General features: G+C 39.3%; 1 protein-coding gene across 3 annotated transcripts in view; it reads left to right on the forward strand.

Annotated features, from left to right (window-relative positions):
- Positions 1-21110, forward strand: part of BICD1 (BICD cargo adaptor 1) — a 263984-nt gene that overhangs the window by 205217 nt on the left and 37657 nt on the right. For 2 of the 3 annotated variants that reach the window (XM_023208956.2, XM_023208957.2), the window contains exons 5-7: positions 6097-7191; positions 12833-12984; positions 16677-16884. In XM_023208956.2, the coding sequence (XP_023064724.1) occupies positions 6097-7191; positions 12833-12984; positions 16677-16884 (1455 nt within the window). Of the gene's footprint in view, positions 1-6096; positions 7192-12832; positions 12985-16676; positions 16995-17978; positions 18173-21110 lie in introns of all 3 variants that reach the window. The other variant, XM_023208955.2, reaches the window with a different exon arrangement.

Below are 21110 nucleotides of genomic sequence, written 5' to 3' on the forward strand. Positions count from 1 at the left end.
ATTTAAATAGTGCCCCCTGGAGTTGTTTACATACAACCTGCAGACTTCTGCTTTGAAGCCCTGGTAATAATGCCATGCCTCTTCTGTAGAATTGTGAAGACCAAATGGGATGGTAAATATGAAGCTGTGTATAAGTCATAACATTTTGTAAATTATTATTGTCCTGGAAACTGCCATCAGGTTCCGAGATGCCAAGAAGGTCCCCAGTATCACTTTGTATAAACAGTCAATACATAAATTATAAAATGTATGGGAAAGGCAAGTGATGGTAAACCTCTATGTAAATTTGGGAGAACTTTTTCCCAGAACAAATTAGAGTGAATATTTTACTGAACTGTATGCCTTCCTAGGTTATGGAATAAAATACAGGAATATTTTAAACTTAGCTAATCATGCTAAGTTTCACATAACACAGAAACATATACACAAAAATTATAGTAAGAAAACATTTTGATTAACCTCAGAGTCTCTATAAACTTGACAACAGTCTTTGATAGTGAGTAGCTCAATGAGTGTCATCCTTTATTCATGAGAGAAGTTTTTCAGCATATTATTGGATAAATTATTTTGGTTTTTTGGTGCCCTCAAGACCTCATTATTTCAAATAGGTTGTAATTGACATTTTCCAGTGACAGTCAAATACCTTAATTAGTTTCATTAGAATGAAAATAAGTAGATACTGTCTGGAAATACTAACTAAATTACTGAATCCATTTAAAGGAGTACTGTATGCTTGTGCTGAAATTTCTGTCTTTGATAAATAGCCTCTGACTTTATATCTGCATAGAGTCAAACTAAGCAAGGGAAAACTCTGAATTTTTTTTTTTCAGTATTACATTGGATATGTAATTTCACATGTAGTATGAGAAGACAGTAATGTTTCTGTAAAACTAAAATTAATATATTTTGTTGCATCTTCATGGATGTGGAAGAAATAGATTCCTATTATGTTTTGATCCACTCTGTTAAAGGCAATTTTAATTTTTAATTTTAATTTTAATTTTAATTTTTTCTATAATGATTGATGTTAAGTAGTGATGGTAATTTGTTATATGTCCCATAAGAGTTCAAAGCAATTTTTATATATTTGCTTAATTGGTTGCTGCTTATAACAACTGTATGGGGTAGAGGGTATTACCTTCATATTATAGATAAGGAAACTGAGACACGACTGTGTTATGTCATTAGTTCAAGGTCAAAAATCTAGTAAGTGGAGTTGCTACACAGAGAGTTGAACAAGTCAAATATTATCTCTGCTTAAAGACTCACAGAATATTTATAGGATGATATTAATTAAAACAAGATTGGTCAGTTCTTGGGTTTTGAAATTTAAAGTGACAAGTATAATTATTTCCTAGTACAAAGTTGACAACTTAAGTGGTTAAACTATTACAGATTTTATAGTTAGAGATTACCTTTACAAACTAGCTGGGCGCAGTGGCTCATACCTGTAATCCCAGCACTTTGGGAGGCCAAGGCAGGAGGATAGCTGGAGGCCAGGGGTTTGAGACCAGCCTGGGCCACATGGCAAAACCCCATCTCTACCAAAAATACCAAAACAAATTAGCTGGGCGCGGTGATGTGTGCCTATAGTCCCAGCCACTGGGGAGGCTAAGGTGGGAGGATTGCTTGAGCCTGGGAGGTCAAGGCTGCAGTGAGCCATGACCATGCCACCGCACTGTAGCCTAGGTGAAAGAGCATGACCCTGTCTCAATAAATAAATAAAATAAAAATAAATGGAATCATACAATGTGTGGCCTTTTGTGACTGGCTTCTTTCACTTAGCATAACATTTTCAAGGTTCATCCATGCTGTAATATATTAGCACTTCATTTTCATTTCTTTTATTGTCAAATAATACTCCATGGTATGGATATACCACATTTCATGTAACCATTCATCAGCTGGTGGACTTTTGAGTTGTTTCTATTTTTTTAGCTATTATCAATAAAGCTGCTATGAACATTTGTGTACAAGTTTTTGTGTGCACATACGTTTTAATTCCCAGGGGGAGTTAATTCTAGAGCTGGAAATGCTGGGTCATATGGTAATTCTATGTTTTACCTTCTGAGGAACTGCTAGTTTTGAAAACAAATTGAGTGTGCTGTTTTATATCCCCACCAGCAGTGTATGAGGGTTCAGATTTCTCCACATTCTCACTAACGCTTGTTATTATGTGCCTTTTCAATCATAGCCATCCTGGTGGATGTGAAGTGGTATTTCATTATCATCTTGACTTGTATTTCCTTGTGAGCATCTTTTCATGAGCTTATTGGCTCTTTTATATCTTCTGTGGAAAAATGTCTATTCAGATTATTTTTTGACTGGGCTGTCTTTTTATTTCTGAGTTGAAAGAGTTCTTTACTGATTTGGATACAAATCCCTTATCATAAAAATGATTTATGATTTGCAAATATTTTCTCCCATTCTATGGATTGTCTTTTCACTTTCTTGAAGGTGTCCTTTGATGTACATAGGAGTTTTTTTTGTTTTTTTTTTAAGAGATGGGGTCTCACTATGTTGCCCAGGCTGGAGTGCAGTGGCTATTCATAGGCACAATCATAGCACACTGCAGCCTCAAACTCCTGGACTCTCCTGGTCTCAAGCAATCCTCCCACCATAGCCTTCTGAGTAGCTGGGACTACAGGCGCATGCCACTATGCCCAGCTAAAAAAAAACTTTTTAATTTTGATGTGTCTAGTTTATTTTTTTTCTTTTGTTGTTTGTGCTTTTGGTATCGTACAAAACTGTTGTCTGATCTAAGGTCATGAACATTCATGGCTAGGTTTTCCTCTAAGAATTTTATGTTTATCTCTTATATTTAGGTCTTTGATCCATTTTGACTTAATTTTTAAATATGATGTGAGGAAGAGATCAACATTACTATTTTACATGTGGGCATCCAGTTGTCCCAGCACCATTTGTTGAAAAGACTATTATTCTGTTCTTTCCCCCATTGAATTATCTTTGCAACTTTGTCCAAAATCAGTTGGTCATAGATGTATATGTAGGCTTATTTCTAGACTTTCAATTCTGTTCCATTAATTTATATGTCTGTTCTTATGCCAATACTATAGTATTTTGATTATAGTTTTTTTGTAGCAATTTTTGAAATAGGAAAGTTTGCTAGTTCTTTCTCAAGAAGTTTCTTCAGGACTGTTTTGGCTATTCTAGGTTCTTTGCATTTCCATATAAATTTTTTGACCATCTTGTCAGTTTCTGCAAAGAATCCAGCTGAAATTTTGTTGGAGTTTGCATTGAATATGTAAATCAATTTGGGTAGTATTGCCATCTTAACATTCAGTTTTTCACCCAAAAACAGAGGCTATTTATCCCTTTATTTAGGTCTTCTTTAATTTCTTTCAACAATGCTTTATAATTTTCAGAGTACAGATGGTCCTTGACTTGTGATGGTTCGACTAAACTTTTTGACTTAACAACGGTGTTAAAGCAATACACATTTAGTAGAAACCATACTTTGAGTACCTATACAACTATTCTGTTTTTCATTTTCAGTACAGTGGTCAATAAATTAAATGAGATAGTCAACGTTTTATTATAAAATAGGCTTTGAGAGGGGCTGGGCGTGGTGGCTCACACCTGTAATTCCAGCACTTTAGGAGGCTGAGACAGGTGGATCACCTGAGGTTGGGGGTTCGAGACCAGCCTGGCCAGCAAGGTGAAACCCTGTATCTACTAAAAATACAAAAATTAGCCGGGTGCGGTGGTGTGCGCCTATAGTCCCAGCTACTTGGGAGGCTGAGGCAGGAGAATCACTTGAACCTGGGAGGCGGAGGTTGCAGTGAGCTGAGATTGTGCCACTGCACTCCAGCCTGGGCAACAGAGTGAGACCCTGTCTTAAAAAAACAACAACAAAAAAAAAACTTTGAGTTAGATTATTTTTGCCCAGCTGTAGGCTAACATAAGTATTCTGGACACTTTTAAGGTAGGCTAGACTAAGCTATAATGTTTGGTAGGTTGTGTGTATTAAATGCATTTTAGACTTATGATATTTTCTTTCTTTTTTTTGAGATGGAGTCTCACTCTGTCGCGCAGGCTGTAGTGCAGTGGCACGATCTTGGCTCCCTGCAACCTCCACCTCCTGGGTTCAAGTGATTCTTGTGCTTCAGCCTCCTGAGTAGCTGAATACAGGCGTGCACCACCACACTCAGCTAATTTTAAAAAATTGTTTTTAGTAGAGACAGGGTTTCACCATGTCAGCCAGGCTGGTCTCAAACTCCTGATCAAACTCAGGTGATCTGCCCGCCTCATCCTCCCAAAGTGCTGGGATTACAGGCATGAGCCACTGTGCCTGGCCATACTCATGATATTTTCAGTTTACAATGGGTTTATTGAGATGTAACCCCATCACAAGTTGAGGCGCGTCTGTATACATTTTGCACTTCTTCTGTTAAATTTATTCCTGCCAGGTGCGGTGGCTCAGGCCTGCAATCCCAGCACTTTGGGAGGCTGAGGAGGGCAGATCATGAGGTCAGGAGATCGAGACCATCCTGGCTAACATGGTGAAACCCTGTCTCTACTAAAAATGCAAAAAAATGAGCCGGGCATGGTGGCGTGCGCCTGTGGTCCCAGCTACTTGGGAGGCTGATGCTGGAAAATGGCGTGAACCTGGGAGGCGGAGCTTGCAGTGAGCCGAGATTGCACCACTGCAGTCCAGCCTGGATGACAGAGCAAGACTCTGTCTCAAAAAAAAACAACAAAAAAGAAAGTTTGAATTGATATCTTCCTTTAGATATAAAGACATTCAGCATCAATTCATTGCTCTTAAGGCAGATCTCATGATGGTTTATTTTTTAAAAAGAAGAAGAAAAGAAAACACAAGTGCAGAAGGATATGAACACCATGATACTTCTTATAGAGCAATAATGTAAACAATATTATTTGGTTATTGAGAAACAGTTACATTATAAATGCAAAAACTCATAATTCATAATATTTACCCATATGGAAGGAGAGAAATGCTTTAAAATGTTTTCACATTGCAATTTCTTATATACCTATGTTTAATGAGACAGTATGTTATATGGACACCTGAGTGTTTTTCATCACGTGGTAATACTTACTGTCTACATAAACATATCACATTATTCAAATTAATTGCTAATATTTACAGTTCCTATTTTGGACTGAAGAAATTGAATTGACTTATAAATTGTTCTTTTAGCTCTAAAATTCCGTATGTATTCTTTGACTTTTATATTAAAAACCATCAAAGCTGGGCATGGTGGCTCACGCCTGTAATTCCAGTACTTTGGGAGGCAGAGGCAGGGGGCTGGCATGTGCCTAGGAATTCAAGACCAGCCTAGACAACATAGCAAGACTCTGTCTCTACACACATACAAAATTAGCCAGGTGTGGTGGTGCGCACCTGTGGTCCTAGCTGCTCAGGACACTGAGGTGGAACGATCACTTGAGCCTGAGAGGCAGAGGCTTCAGTAAGCCACAGTTGTGCCACTGCACTCTAGTGTGGGTGACAGAGCGAGACCCTGTCTTAAAAAAAGATAAAAACTGTCAAATGTAGTGCATGTTTGTTTTGGGGACTAAATGCTTATTTTTAAGAGGATGGTTAAAGTACTCAGCAATATTTAGTAAGTTAAAGCCTTAGGTTTTAAACCTGATTTGGGGTTGAGCTGTGGGAAGGAAAGGATGATTGATTCATAGGCACCCTGATACAGTCACTTATGATCTGAAATACAGATGTACTATAAGGCACTCATAAAAATAACACCAGTCCTATGCTTATCTCTTAAAGTCATGTTGTTTTCTGCAAGGTGTTAAAAATGAAAATAAGATTGTTCTAATAACATTGAAGTTTCATGAGTATGTGTGTATGATACAAGCGAAATTGATGGGTAACTACTTGCGGTATAATTCTTTTAGAATTATGTACTTTTAGATTGACTTACTTTTAGATTGACTGCTGAAATAAAAAACACTCCATTTTGATTTGAAATAGTGGGAACATTGGCTCTGCTGCAGTGATTTTTAAGTGTATACATGCCCGACTGTGAATGGATTAAGGTCATCATTGGTGCTGCATTGAGGTCATTCAGAGACTTTCTTTTGCCCTTGCAGGTAGAGCGGGAAAAGGCCATTCTTTTGGCCAACCTACAGGAGTCACAGACACAGCTGGAACACACCAAGGGGGCACTGACGGAGCAGCATGAGCGCGTGCACCGGCTCACAGAGCACGTCAATGCCATGAGGGGCCTGCAAAGCAGCAAGGAGCTCAAGGCCGAGCTGGACGGGGAGAAGGGCCGGGACTCAGGGGAGGAGGCCCATGACTATGAGGTGGACATCAATGGCTTAGAGATCCTTGAATGTAAATATAGGGTGGCAGTAACTGAGGTGATTGATCTGAAAGCTGAAATTAAGGCCTTAAAGGAGAAATATAATAAATCTGTAGAAAACTACACTGATGAGAAGGCCAAATATGAGAGTAAAATCCAGATGTATGATGAGCAGGTGACAAGCCTTGAGAAGACCACCAAGGAGAGTGGTGAGAAGATGGCCCACATGGAGAAGGAGTTGCAAAAGATGACCAGCATAGCCAACGAAAATCACAATACTCTTAATACGGCCCAGGATGAGTTAGTGACATTCAGTGAGGAGTTAGCTCAGCTTTACCACCATGTGTGTCTGTGTAATAATGAAACTCCCAACAGGGTCATGCTGGATTACTATAGGCAGAGCAGAGTCACCCGCAGTGGCAGCCTGAAAGGGCCTGATGATCCCAGAGGACTTTTGTCCCCACGATTAGCCAGGCGGGGTGTGTCATCCCCGGTAGAAACAAGGACCTCATCTGAACCAGTTGCAAAAGAAAGCACAGAGGCCAGCAAAGAACCAAGTCCAACTAAGACCCCCACAATCTCTCCTGTTATTACTGCCCCACCGTCGTCTCCAGTGTTGGATACAAGTGACATCCGCAAAGAGCCAATGAATATCTACAACCTTAATGCCATAATCCGGGACCAAATCAAGCATCTGCAGAAAGCTGTGGACCGGTCCTTGCAACTGTCTCGTCAAAGAGCAGCGGCTCGGGAGCTAGCCCCCATGATTGACAAAGACAAGGAAGCCTTAATGGAAGAGATCCTCAAGCTAAAGTCCCTGCTGAGCACCAAACGGGAGCAGATCGCCACATTGAGGGCGGTGTTGAAAGCCAACAAGCAGGTAATCTCATTCTACTGGTGAAAGCATGCTAGTTAAAGCTTTCTTAACTAATTTATTCCCTAATTTATTGAGTATCCAGTATCATCGAGATGAGAGTTCAGATTCTTGGTCAGTGGAGAAATAAAACCATGTCCCAGTGTCAGATCAGAATGTCATAATAATTATTATTTTTAAATGAGTGAATGGATGAAATATCTGTGCCCAGCTAGGTGGAGGCAGAGGTGAGGAAGGTAAAAACACAGAAGAGCCAGATGCCTTCCTGCAGATATAGAAAGGCAGCTCAGGCAGTGCTGGGCTGAAGCCTGGCAGTGAGTAGCTGTGGAAACAGGAGATGGAGGGTGGCAGAATAGGCTGGCAAGACAGGTTACACCAACCAGGGAGATACAGCAAGAAAGACAGACACCCAGCAGACAGCCGGAGCAAACAGGGAAATCTGGGTGCAGATCATGAAGAAGGTCTAATGGTCAATAACTGGACCCCGGCTTTGGAGCTGGAGGTTCAGATTCAAGACTCAATTTCTAGGGGTATAGCAAGAATTTTTTGTTTTTGTTTTTGTTTTTTGTTTGTTTGTTTTGAGACAGAGTCTCGCTCTGTTGCCCAGGCTGGAGTGCAGTGGCACCATCTCAGCTCACTGTAACCTCCGCCTCCTGGGTTCAAGCGATTCTCATGCCTCAGCCTTCCAAGCAGCTGGGATTACAGGCGTGTGCCACCATGCCTGGCTAATTTTTTGTATTTTCAAATAGACAGGATTTCGCCATATTGTCTAGGCTGGTCTTGAACTGCTGACCTCAAGTGATCCGCCTGCCTCGACCTCCCAAAGTGCTGGGATTACAGATGTGAGCCACCACACCCAGCCAAGTATAGCAAGATTAAAATGAATGTTTTGTCCTTCATCCCAAACCTAGAGAAACAAGAGCGCTAAATAAATGAACAAGTCAGGGATGAAAGGCAAGACAACTGTGAGCCAGACAGATTGTTATCAACAAATTAAATAGTTCGGGGCCACTTTAGCAAGCAAATGAGAGAGAGTGTATGTGTGAGAGAGTATGAGAATGAGCTCTACCTGTGCTAGTGACCACATATCTGAAATTTAGGTTCATATGGGATGTTAACTCACGTGGGTCAGAGCTTAAGTAATAGGGAGCTTTTCCTAGCTATTTATCTTGTCCTTCTGGACAAGTAGTGATGTTACAACATGAACCTGTCTAATTCCCAGCCCTCTTTAATGACTGAAATTGTTTTGCACCCTTGAGTTTTACCGGGGTGGTAGTGCTGCGAAATATAGGCAGAAAAATTCTTTTCACCTTTATTTAGTTTATCTGAAAAGATAGCCTCAAAAGACACATATTTGAGAAAGGTGCTGCATAAGTGTTGGTGTTGATAAAGAGAAGCAATAAAGCACCAAATGCCCTCTTGCAAACGCAAGCAGTGCCAGGGATTAGTAGGTCAGGGGAGCTCTTGGTCTTTGGAGATTGAGGGTTAATTTCAGATTCAGAATGCCTTCTCCGTTTGCCATTATCTGGGGAAAACCATGTCCTTATTATGTCATCTACAGTGCAATTTTCGAGTCCTCATCTCTAGTTCCCATAAATCTATTTATATAATTGACATCTATACCATAAGCTATAATACTGTTTGCACTATTAACATGTTTTATATAAACCTAAGGGCAAAATACGACTTTATTTTGTGTTGTCACTTTAGAAAAATAGAAAAGATTAGAGTGAATGAAGAGTTTGTGAGAGATCTGACTCCAATTTTCGGTCAGAATAAAGGAATTTATTATTATAACTCTGCTATAATTTAAAGACTCAATGATTCAGAGTGGTCATAAATAACCAATACCATATTAGATAAGGCTTACACAACCTTTATCAAGGACATGCTATCCTAGGGCATTCTTGGTCAAGCCATCGAGATAACGTCTCTGACTTCTTCCTAAAGGTTAAATATTAACAATTTAGGGCCGGGTGCAGTGGCTCACGCCTGTAATCCCAGCACTTGGGGAGGCCAAGGCAGGCGGATCACTTGAGGTCAGGAATTTGAGACCAGCCTGACCAACATGGAGAAACCCTGTCCCTACTAAACATACAAAATTAGCCAGGCATGGTGCTGCGTGCCTATAATCCCAGCTACTCGGGAGGCTGAGGCAGGAGAATCCTTGAACCCGGGAGGCAGAAGTTGCAGTGAGCTGAAATTGAGTGATTGCACTCCAGCCTGGGCAACAAGAATGAAAATCTGTCTTAAAAAAAAAAAATCAAGATGCTTAACTGAAACAGAGGTATAGATAAGGACACTTGGCCCACCAACAGAGAATAATTTGTGAACTAGTATTCATTGATTACATATTTTCTGGGGGGCAGTAATAAAATAACATATTTTCAGGGATGCAAAAATAAATGACATACTCTGGTAGGAATTCCACAATTGCCTATAGCTATTTATAAGATAGGACTCATCAAGCGCTTTAGAGTGATGTAAACAGTACCACGGGAATTCAGAACAGAACAAAGCATTCCTAGCTGAAGTTTTATTTTCACAGTTTTTTGTGGTACAGTTTGAATATCCCTTTTCCAAAATGTTCAGGATGAGAAATGTTTCAGATTTTGGATTTTGGACATTTGCATATATATATAAAATGAGATATCTTGGGGATGGGATCCAAGTCCAAATGTGAAATTTCATGAGACAGGAAATAAGAAATTTCATGTATTCATATATACATAGCCTGATGGTAATTTTATACAATATTTTTAATAATTTTGTGGCTGAAACAAAATTTTGACTGTGACTCATTACGTGAAGTCAAGTGCAGAATTTTGTGGCATCATGTCAGCACTCAAAAGGTTTCAGATTTTGAAGCATTTTGGGTTTTGGATTAAGGATGCTCAACCTGTACCATTTGCATTACATTAGAGTTACAGTCTATATGGACTCAGTAAATTAAATGAAAACCCGTTTCTAGTGATGCATTTGGTCTACATGTTCATTATGTTGGGCCTGTTGCTGTGATGCTTACGTGCCATAAATAAGTTTAAGTATTGACAGATGACATGCACTATATTTAGACATTGTGGAATGTTCATTTTTAAGGTTAAGGTGAGAATTCTGGGGTACAGGGGTAAAAAGGAAATCTCCGTGTTTTAAAATAGGCATTCTACTATACAGCCATGGGAAAGAATGAGATCATGTCATTTGCAGGGACATAGTTGGAGCTGGAGACCATTATCCTTAGCAAACTAACACAGGGACAGAAAACCAGATACCGCATATTCTCACTTATAAGTGGGAGCTAAATGATGAGAGCAAATAGACACATAGAGGGGAACAACACCCACTGGTTCCTATTGGAGGCTGAAGGATGAGAGGAAGGAGAGGATCAGGAAAGATAAAGAATGGATACTAGGCTTAATACCTGGGTGAAGAAATAATTGGTACAACAAACCCCCATGACACACATTTACCTATGTAACAAACCTGCACATCCTGCACCTGTACCCCTGAACTTAAAATAAAAGTTAAAAATAAATAAATAAAATAAGCATTCTGTAGTCTCTATGAATCTTCTCATTTACTTAAGGATTTTTTCGTAGGCACAGTGCCTTCTGATGAAGTCAGTAAATGCTTATGAAGCACCATCCATCTAGCACTGTGCTACATGCTGAAGATTCAAAGACTAACACATGGTCCCTGCCTTCCAGAAGACTCAGCCTCCTGGGGATGTCAGGATAGAAACACAATTACAGTTCAGCATTACACGTGCTGTAATCCAAGTTATGAGAACAATGCAGAGGAAGCAACTAAGGTTTCCTAGAGTAGTGGAAAAGACTTCACAGAAGCAATTATACTTTAGTTTGTTCTTAAAGGATGAGGAGTTGTTTTCCAGAGGAGGAGGAAGTAATTCCAGACAGAACAGTAGGTAGAGAGGCTTAGGAGTGACAAAATAGAATGATATATTCAGGGAATGCTCACAAAGGTCTACATGGCTGGAAATAAGACTTTTTTATTTAGAAAGTCAACTTTGGAGAGTGTGGAGAATGTGGTGAATGCAGACATCAGCAAATCCAATGAGTTATGAATACTTAAAATTACTTAATTCTGGAAAAACTTTGCACAGTCTATGGACAAACAAATCTACAAACAAAACTGAGGCTTTGGGGTATTTGTCACAAACAATAAATAAGTTTGTATTTCTATTTCAGGTCTAGCTCTTCTGTTATCCCCCTCTTTATTCCCCTTAGATACTGACCATGGGACTCTGTGCTTACAGATTTGTTACATCTACATTTTCACAACTTAAACATACTTTTCTGTTTTAAATGAATATGTGTCTAAGCTTTTTAAACACGAAACAACTGCCATTTTTCCCTAGGTCAATTTCTGCATTGTGGATAATTTTCTGAATGTGTAATATTTCTGAAGATTCCTCCAAGTATTAACACTACAGAACATACAGAAGTATTTTATAAGTAAAGTCTCATTTTAATCTGAATTTAAATCCAATCAAAACTCATAAGAAACTACTTCGGAACCAAAACAGTAACAAAGTACCCCATCCCAACATTGATTTAATTAAGAAAGAATTTATTTCTATAGATGTTGGCACTTTGCATATGAAGGTTTCAAGCTGCCCATTTCAAGCCCCAAAAGAAATGTTAAAAACCAGGGTAGTCTTCCTGGGAAATCCCATTAGTAATGGATTTCTCTACTAGTAATGCGGTTTTTCATTAGTATGGGGTATTTGTATACATTCTGAAAAATTATAGTTTCCAGTTCGTAAAAATAATGTGTTCTCAGGGTGGCTTCAACATGCAAACTATGTGCTATGCATCAAACGGGCAGTCCCTAAGTATACACTGATTTTATGCATTGATTCAGTCAGTGTGTTTTTTTACTTATGTGTGTGCCAGGGTAGCTCTTGATTTGAAACACTGTTAATTCCAAGAACTTCAGACATGCCCAAATCCCAGATTCAAACAAATGTTTTAACTCATTCAACATTTCGTAACCCCTACTTTTATGGAGATTTTTAAGGAATTATATTTGACTCTTTCATTGTTTGGACAAATTGTATGCAAATTAGAAAGTAATTAGTTCTCTATCACTTCTTTTCCTTAAACATATAACATGGATTTATAGTTTATCATATACTCATAAATTACAATGGTGTATATCTTTTATTCTATGTTTTGGGCCCACAGAGCACAGGTGACAAAATTTGAGTTCTAACATATTCCAATTTGATTATTCCAATAGAAGCTCTGCTTCTTTACGAAATAATTAGTAAAATTTTTCTTGTATAAAGTTTCATTTTGGCTCCCTCCTTGTCCTGAAATCCCATACTTTCAACAATCTGTATTAAATATTTATTAAACTACTGGCATTCTCTTAGCTCCTGATACTGACTCTGGCTCACAGCGGGCTTATAGGGCAATTTAACTACATTATGAATTCACAACACATTTTGACATTAAAGAAAAACTTTCCTCTGTCCGAAGCGCATACCTATGTTTATATAAAATGTAACCAAATCAATTTCACTTTCCTTTTATAAAAGAACATAATAGGCCCAGCATGAAGCAATCTGTATGATGGATTTTCCTGATATGAAAATTGTAAGCAGTGTGATTTTCTGCTTTAGACAGCTGAGGTGGCGCTAGCTAATCTCAAGAACAAATATGAAAATGAAAAAGCAATGGTGACTGAAACCATGACGAAGCTTAGAAATGAACTGAAGGCTTTGAAAGAAGATGCTGCAACCTTCTCCTCCCTGAGAGCAATGTTTGCAACAAGGTAACACTATTTTCTTCCTACGACTGGGTAGGAAGGCTTTAAAATTCACAGCCCTGCCTTTGTGCATGTTGAGTGTATTCCGTGTGTAGTCTAGGATGGCTAAGTGTGAAGAAAATCTGTGGAAGTCCACTCTGATGTATCTAAAATTTTGCAAGCCTTCTGTGCTGTTTTCCAGAGCCCCCTACTGAACACTCTGGATCCAGAAATTCTATTACATAAAAATATTTTTTAAGTGAGTTAATATTAATAGATTGTTTCTAGAATTTATGCACCCCAAAGAGACTCGCCTTCCAAATAAAAAGCTTTCAATAAGGAAAAAAACCCCACTTCCTAGAATAGCTAAATATTATCACCTCTGAAATAGAGTTCTGTGAAGGAAGTACATGAAAGTATATAAAAAGCGCCGTACCTTTAGTACTGTGTGAGAAGATACCATCATAATGAAGGTTAATCATCATCATCATACCAGCTAATTACTTAGTTTTTTTTTTTTTTTTTTTTTTTTTTGAGACAGAGACAGAGTCTCACTCTGTCACCCAGGCTGGAGGGCAGTGGCGCGATCTCAGCTCACTGCAAGCTCCACCTCCCAGGTTCTAGAGAGTCTCCTGCCTCACCCTCCCGAGTAGCTGGGACTACAGGCACCCGCCACCACGCCCAGCTAATTTTTTGTATTTTTAGTAGAGACAGGGTCTCAATCTCCTGACCTCGTGATCCACCCGCCTCAGCCTTCCAAAGTGCTGGGATCAAAGGCATGAGCCACCTCACCCAGCTTTTTTTTTTCTTTTTGAGACAGAGTCTTGCTCTGTCGCCCAGCTGGAGTGTAGTGGCGCGATCTTGGCTCACCGCAAGCTCCGCCTCCCGGGTTTACGCCATTCTCCTGCCTCAGCCTCCCGAGTAGCTGGGACTACAGGCGCCCGCCACCACACCTGGCTAATTCTTTGTACTTTTAGTAGAGACAGGGTTTCACCATGTTAGCCAGGATGGTCTTGATCTCGTGACCTCATGATCCGCCCGCCTCGGCCTCCGAAAGTGCTCGGATCACAGGTGTGAGCCACTGCGCCCAGCCATATTTTGTTTTTAAACGTGAAGTGATTGTTAAGAATGTATTTGATTTGAAGTTTCAGAATCTTGAGATTTTCAATATACTGTTGAAATACATATTTTGCTGTCACAATGCAGTGTAAAAAAAAGTTATTTTTTTTTTTTTGAGATAGGGTCTCTGTCACCCAGGCTGAAGTGCAGTGGCGCCATCTCGGTTCACTGCAGCCTGGACATCCTGGGCTCAAGCAATCCTCCCACCTCACCTCAGCCTCCCGAGTAGCTGGGACTGCAGGCTTGCACCACCACACCTGCTAATTTTTGTGGGTTTTGTGGAGGCAGGGTCTCGCCATGTTGCCCAGGCTGGTCTCAAATTCCTGGGCTCAAGAGATCCGCCCACCTTGGCCTCCAAAAGTCCTGAGTTAGGTTATGAGTCACCATGCCCGACCAAATCCCACCAATTATATATCTTGTATGATGCAAACTTGGTGCAAAATTCACAAATAATTACTATGTCTTTACTGGCAGATTTAGTAAATAATTTACATGTAGCTGATACATGTAAAAGTGTTAAAAACAAACAAAAAAAAAGATCTCTTGAGCTTTATAGGAGTCCCCCAGAAACTGTCCAGCTTTCTTTGTATGTTAGGAGAGTACAGGCTTAAGCTCAGACCTTGTGATTGAATCTCTTGGAGATGGCAGTGAGAAGGCTGAGTGCCTGAAAGCCCACAGGGGTGCAGAGGAACTGGAGGGAACTGGCTTCTGGGTCTCAGGGCATGACAGTGTTTGGGGAATAGAATGTGTTTACCTGGCTGCTATGGTGGACAGGATAGAGAATAGGAATAGGGCACAATGTCCCCCTCTTTGATGAAAGAATCAGGATTACATTTGGAATCAAGAAAACATAAATTTCCTCTTTGAGAAGGAAACTTTTAAAAATATCAAAGGACATTTCAAGTCTGAATCTGATTTATATAAGAATTATTATCCCCTAGCCAGGCACGGTGGCTCACAACTGTAATCCCAGCACTTTGGGAGGCCAAGGCGGGTGGATCACCTGAGGTCAGGAGTTTGAGACCAGCGTGGCCCACATGGTGAAACCCTGTCTCTACTAAAAATACAAAAATTAGCCAGGCATGGTGGCACACGCCTGTAGTCCCAGCTACTCAGAGGCTAAGGGAGGAGAATTGCTTGAACCTGGGAGGCGGAGGTTGCAGTGAGCTGAGATCATGCCACTGCACTCCAGCCTGGGTGATAGAGCAAGACTCCGTCTCAAAAATAATAATAGTTTTTTATAAAAAGGAATTGTTATCCCCAAATTGTCCATTTTCACATACTTTTTTTTGGCATGAACAATATTTATTATTCATATTTTAGTGGGTAAATAAATTCGGAAAAAAAAAAATTCAGAATGAGCTTTTTCCCCACGCCACCTCTATCTTCCAAATGTATATGTGCTCAGGTTTTGCCTTTGGTAAGGAAAAAAGATCACTAAGCTTATCTTCCTTCTTTGGCACAAGTATGAAACCTGAATAAAGATGTTTTAGACAGCCTGCTATATCTGTATCAAACCTTGTGCAAATCTTGGTTTTTGCAGGGTTTTCTGTTTTTTGTTTTTTTGACAACTCATTACTCTGTCATCTGGTTGAGAAATCATTGAAAATACTCAGTTTTCTAATTCAGGCAAATCAGTCAAATTTACAAGAGCAACAGCTGCAATCTCTACTAAAACTAAAACATATAAATATAGATAAGGAACTGTTTTCTTTATAAACATTATTATTTTGGATATTATAGGCATAGCCTATAATAAACTTGTTACATTCCTCCAAAGAATACAATGTTATACAGTAAAAAGAACTACTGTAAGACACTTTGGGTACTGTGGACTTTGTGGGAGACTTGACCGGTATTCTGCTGTTACACAGCAGCCCCACAATAACTCTGTCCCTGGGGTTTAAAACGTTGCCTATTAAGACTGTCTCCATATGGGCTGGGTGCAGTGGCTGCTACCTGTAATCCCAGCACTTTGGGAGACTGAGGCAGGAAGATCACTTGAGGCCAGGAGTTCGAGACCAGTCTGGGCAACATAGTGAGACCCTGTCTCTTTAAAAAATGATTATGACTGGGCATGGTGACTCATGCCAGTAATCCCAGCACTTTGGGAGACCAGGGTGGGAGGATCACTTAAGGTCAGGAGTTCGAGACCAGCCTGGTCAACATGGTGAAACCCCGTCTCTACTAAAAAAATACAAAAATTAGCCGGGCATGGTGGCACACTCCTGTAATTCCAACTAATTCAGAGGCTGAGGCATGAGAATTGCTTGAACCTGGGAGGCAGAGGTTGCAGTGAGCCAAGATCACGCCACTGCACTCCAGCCTGGGCAATACAGCAAGACTCAGTCTCAAAAAACAAACAAAACAACAACAAGAAAATAATAGTAAACTTTTTTAAATGTCCTGTCTATCCTTCATTGTATGGATGAACATACATTCCAATTTTCTGCTATTATAGGTTATCTACATTCTATTGCTAGACCTTTAAACCAGTCTTCTAAATTTCTAAATTTCAGTCAAATTTATTACTTTTCAACTTAAGTCCAAATTCAATTTCACCAAGATTTTCCCTGACCCCTTCTCTATTTTGGTTTCAGATGTGATGAATATGTCACCCAGTTGGATGAGATGCAGAGACAGTTAGCAGCTGCAGAGGATGAGAAGAAGACTCTAAACACTTTGTTACGAATGGCAATCCAGCAAAAACTCGCCCTGACCCAGAGGCTGGAGGACTTAGAGTTTGACCATGAGCAGTCCCGACGCAGCAAAGGCAAACTTGGAAAGAGCAAGATCGGCAGCCCTAAAGTAAGTGGGGAGGCATCAGTCACCGTGCCCACCATAGACACTTACCTCCTGCATAGTCAGGGCCCACAGACACCCAACATTCGGGTCAGCAGTGGCACTCAGAGGAAAAGGTATGCATGCAGCGATCTTCATAGTACGGTGCAGTGGCCAGATTTTAGTTAACTGCAAAAATGAATGTGCTCTTGTTGTGGAGGATGGAGGAGGGGAAGGAAAAGAAAAAATGGGAGCTGGCATATAAATGATCCTTGCTAATGTGGGTCTTTCCAGATCAAAACCTTTTTGATAATTGTGTTTATGTAGTCCTTTCTAACCCCCTGCCCAATCCCTCCTCTTGATTAATCGTAATATAATTTTCAAGTGTCTGTTAATATTTTTGCTGCTCTTTGTATGTGTAAATATGCCTCTCCCTTCCCTCTAACCTAAGAATTAGTAGATAAAGGTGGATATTAAGAATGAAGCGTGTTCTACCTGGGTTATAATTCTAAAAGTCGTTGTACCTTTGGAAATGGTGCTGTTTATCAGCTTCTCTTTAACGGGACAAGGATATGAATATGTTCTCTTAGGGTAACTTTTGTCCATATGACCAAAATTGATGACGGACTGAAAGGGGATGTCTATATCTAGATAAAATGGGGTGGAATACGCACAGTCCTTTTCTTGAAAGCGGTTTTTGTGCTTTTTCATTTGGCATGGGAATATTGCCCAGAGAAACCACTTGTAAGGTTTTTAGGGGCTTGATTGTGTGACCTCTTTCCAGAGTCCTGGCTGTTGAGTTACTTACTATGTATTTTCGGTTAATGGTAACATTTTTATTTTAGGAGCTTTCATTAAAGACTCAAATAATATATTTTCTATTTGCGGTTCAAGCTGACTAACTGTAATAAATCTCTTTTCCAGTATCCAGAACAGTTTCCAAATAGGGTTGTATCCTGATGTGGAAACTTAAAAAAAAAAAAAATAGCAAAAATATTGATTTATATAGTTAAACAATGAAATGCCAGTATAAATAATGTTGTCACTGGTGAGGCATTGAAAGGTAATTAAAGTAAAACTTTTTTGTTTCCTATATGTATTTTTCTTGGATCTCCTGCAAGACAATTTTCACCTTCCCTTTGTGATCAGAGCCGTCCCAGGACTTCAGGGGCTTCCTACCTACAGAATTTATTAAGAGTTCCCCCTGATCCCACCTCCACAGAATCATTTCTTCTGAAGGGCCCCCCCTCCATGAGTGAATTCATCCAAGGGCACCGGCTCAGCAAGGAAAAAAGGTTAACCGTGGCTCCACCAGGTAAACATTTTTTCCTTGGGTGCATGTGATGCAAATGATTAGTTGAGTAGACTCTCCCCTTCCTTCCAGTCACTCAGGCCCACCCATCTGCAGAGTCTACCTTTGATGATGTATAAATTCCTACAAGTCAAGTAAAAACTTTCTTACACTTAGCTTCCCATTTCCTCCTTTACTCATATTCCTTAGAACGACAGACTTCCATTTAACAGCCAAAGATGGCAAATGAGAGTTGGAAGGACTGGGATAGGAAAAGGGAAATTAGCAACAAGCACAATACGTACACACTTGGATCCTATTTGCAGTTTGGTAGCTCATGGCGATTCCATCTTGGTCAGATTTGGCCAGTTCTCTCTTACCATTTTTAATGTAGTTTCCTTAAAGGGAGCCATATGTATAACAAGGCTTTTGGGCTGATTTCCTTTTGTAGTGACTCAGAATGTCTCCTCAATCATTATATTGAGAATAAAAGTAAAACCCTCTAAGATTTTGCTCCTCAAGAACATTTAGGTCTTAGTATAATGTTCTTGTAGCTTGCAAGCCCCCGTTGGTTAATGCTTACCAACATGCCCACACTTAGCTTCACTATTTTGCATTTTTCTTCCTTCCTTCCTTCCTTTCATTCTTTTTACTTGTTCTATGAAGAGGCCTAAATTGAAAATGTGACATATGGCAAATAGAGAAAATGCGACTTCTTGCAAATAAAAATCATCCTTTTGAGGAATCCCTGCATGTGAGTATAGGGCAGAAGTGGCAAACAAGGAGCCCATAAACCAAAGTAAGCTTAAGGGCAGCTGTTATTTGACTATTGCCAGAAAATAAAAAATAAAACTAATTCAAGTTAGTTATCGACAGTTAAAAATTCAAGAGATTTTGTATGAGCATCAGTATTTCTAGCCTCTTTTGGAAGATTCTGAATATCTGGCAGCCCTAGGTCTGCGTTCACGCATGTCAACACCTGTTGGAGCTCTGTAGTGGCTGTTGCTGTTAGGGCAAGCTCTGCACTTTGCCACAGTCCCCACTCCTCCTTATTACTTATACCCAGCCTGCTATCCTCATTTCTATTCTCTTCTGGCCCCTCCTGTAGTCTTTGAGTTTGCCACCGCTGAAATAGAATTTATTTTTTCATTTTACCTTAATTCCTTTTTGCAAACCTCAGCCTTTGAATCTCTAATACTTTCCTTATCTGATTCATGGAATCAGCCTACTGATTGGGATTAAAAGATGTGGTGTAGAAACTGATAGTGCATTTCACGTTCTAAAGGTGTTTGAGGAAATTGGTAGTGATAATGCGTTGGAATGGTGTAATAGCCAAAATATACACCTAAGAAGAAAAAAAGTAAAAACTGCTTGGTGTTTTTAATTTCATAACTGATTTCCTATTGTTTTAGACCTCCTTGGAAGGTACCTTGAAGTATTCTGTGAATCACCAAAGTGGTAATGATTTATCAGGATACCTAACTTGGATAAAACCCACAAAAGTCTTCTTTTTAGTGTTCCAAATGGATTTAGTAGCACTATCTACTGGAACTTAGAAAAGAAATTGGTATGATTAATAAATAACTCCTATTGTTGTTTAATTAAAAAGATAACATTTCAGTAAGGTTAAAAATAATCAATGTTAACAACAATAACTGTTTCCATTTTTGTATGACTGGTTTTTGTTTACATGGATATATATTTTATATTGTTATCATTACATTGTTTAAGCCATGAACATTATATCACAAGCTTTTCCATGTTGCTATCTAGTCTTTTATTTGTTAAAGTTATTGTATCATAGATTTTGTTTCAGATGCTGTTACCACATTAATCACTACTTCCCCTCTTGTCCACTGAGGTAGTTTTTCATTGTTTGTTATATTATAGAGTACTGCTGGGAATACCCTCATGCATTCAGCTTCCCATCTATTAAATTTTTCTCAGGAGTGAGATCACTGAGATGTTCAGTTAAAAGTTGAACATCTTTATGTTTTTTGCTCCATTCTGATGTTGCTGTCAAGAAGGGTATATCAATGTACTAAAAGCCCATAAAACACTTTCCTGTTTTCCCACATTGGGAATCTTTCTGCGACTTTATACACACTGTACACATCTTACAACTCTAAAGTCAGTTAGCATACATGAATAAGAGTACCAGTATATTGTCTTAAACTCTTTAGTTTTGGATAACCAGAAAATACCTTAGAAATTGACCTTAGAAATGATTACTATTTATGAGATTCGAGGCTGAGTGCGGTGGTTCACCGCTGTAATCCCAACACTTTGGGAGGCCGAGGCAGGTGAATCACTTGGGCTCAGGAGTTTTAGACTAGCCTAGGCAACATGGTGAAACCCCATCTCTACAAAAAATACAAAAATTAGCCAGGTGTGGTAGTGGGCGCCTGTAGTCCCAGCTACTCAGGAGGCTAAGGTAGGATCCCTTGAGCCAGGGAGGCGGAAGTTTCAGTGAACTGAGATGGCACCACTACACTCCAGCCTGGGTGACAGAGTGAGACACCGTCTCAAAAAAAAAAAAAAGATTAGAGATATAAGGAACGTGGAATTCAGAATCATCACCAGACCAGAAGATCACGCTGACAGCTTAACATATTGATAACCTTTATAATTCTCACCATTTATGTAAAGTTAACATAATAAAAGAGGAAAGGAAGTAAAGCTGTTATTATAGCCTTAGGAATTTTTAATTATGTATCATGGAATCAACCAGATTAATGCTTAATAAATTCTTATCAAATCAGTCTTAGCAACATTTTCTAAAAGGTCCTAGTTCAATGAAATACTATCGAAAGTGACTGACCATCCACACCAAATAAATTGTAGCTTCTATAAATATCTGCATTATTACCAATATATGTTATTTTCCCTCAACTGAACTGTATAGGGTAAAATATATCAAACATTCATTATGATGCTTTTACTATATAAAATCTTTTCATTA

This window comes from Piliocolobus tephrosceles, chromosome 10 (assembly GCF_002776525.5).
Source record: "Piliocolobus tephrosceles isolate RC106 chromosome 10, ASM277652v3, whole genome shotgun sequence".
Classification (NCBI taxonomy): Eukaryota; Metazoa; Chordata; class Mammalia; order Primates; family Cercopithecidae; genus Piliocolobus; species Piliocolobus tephrosceles.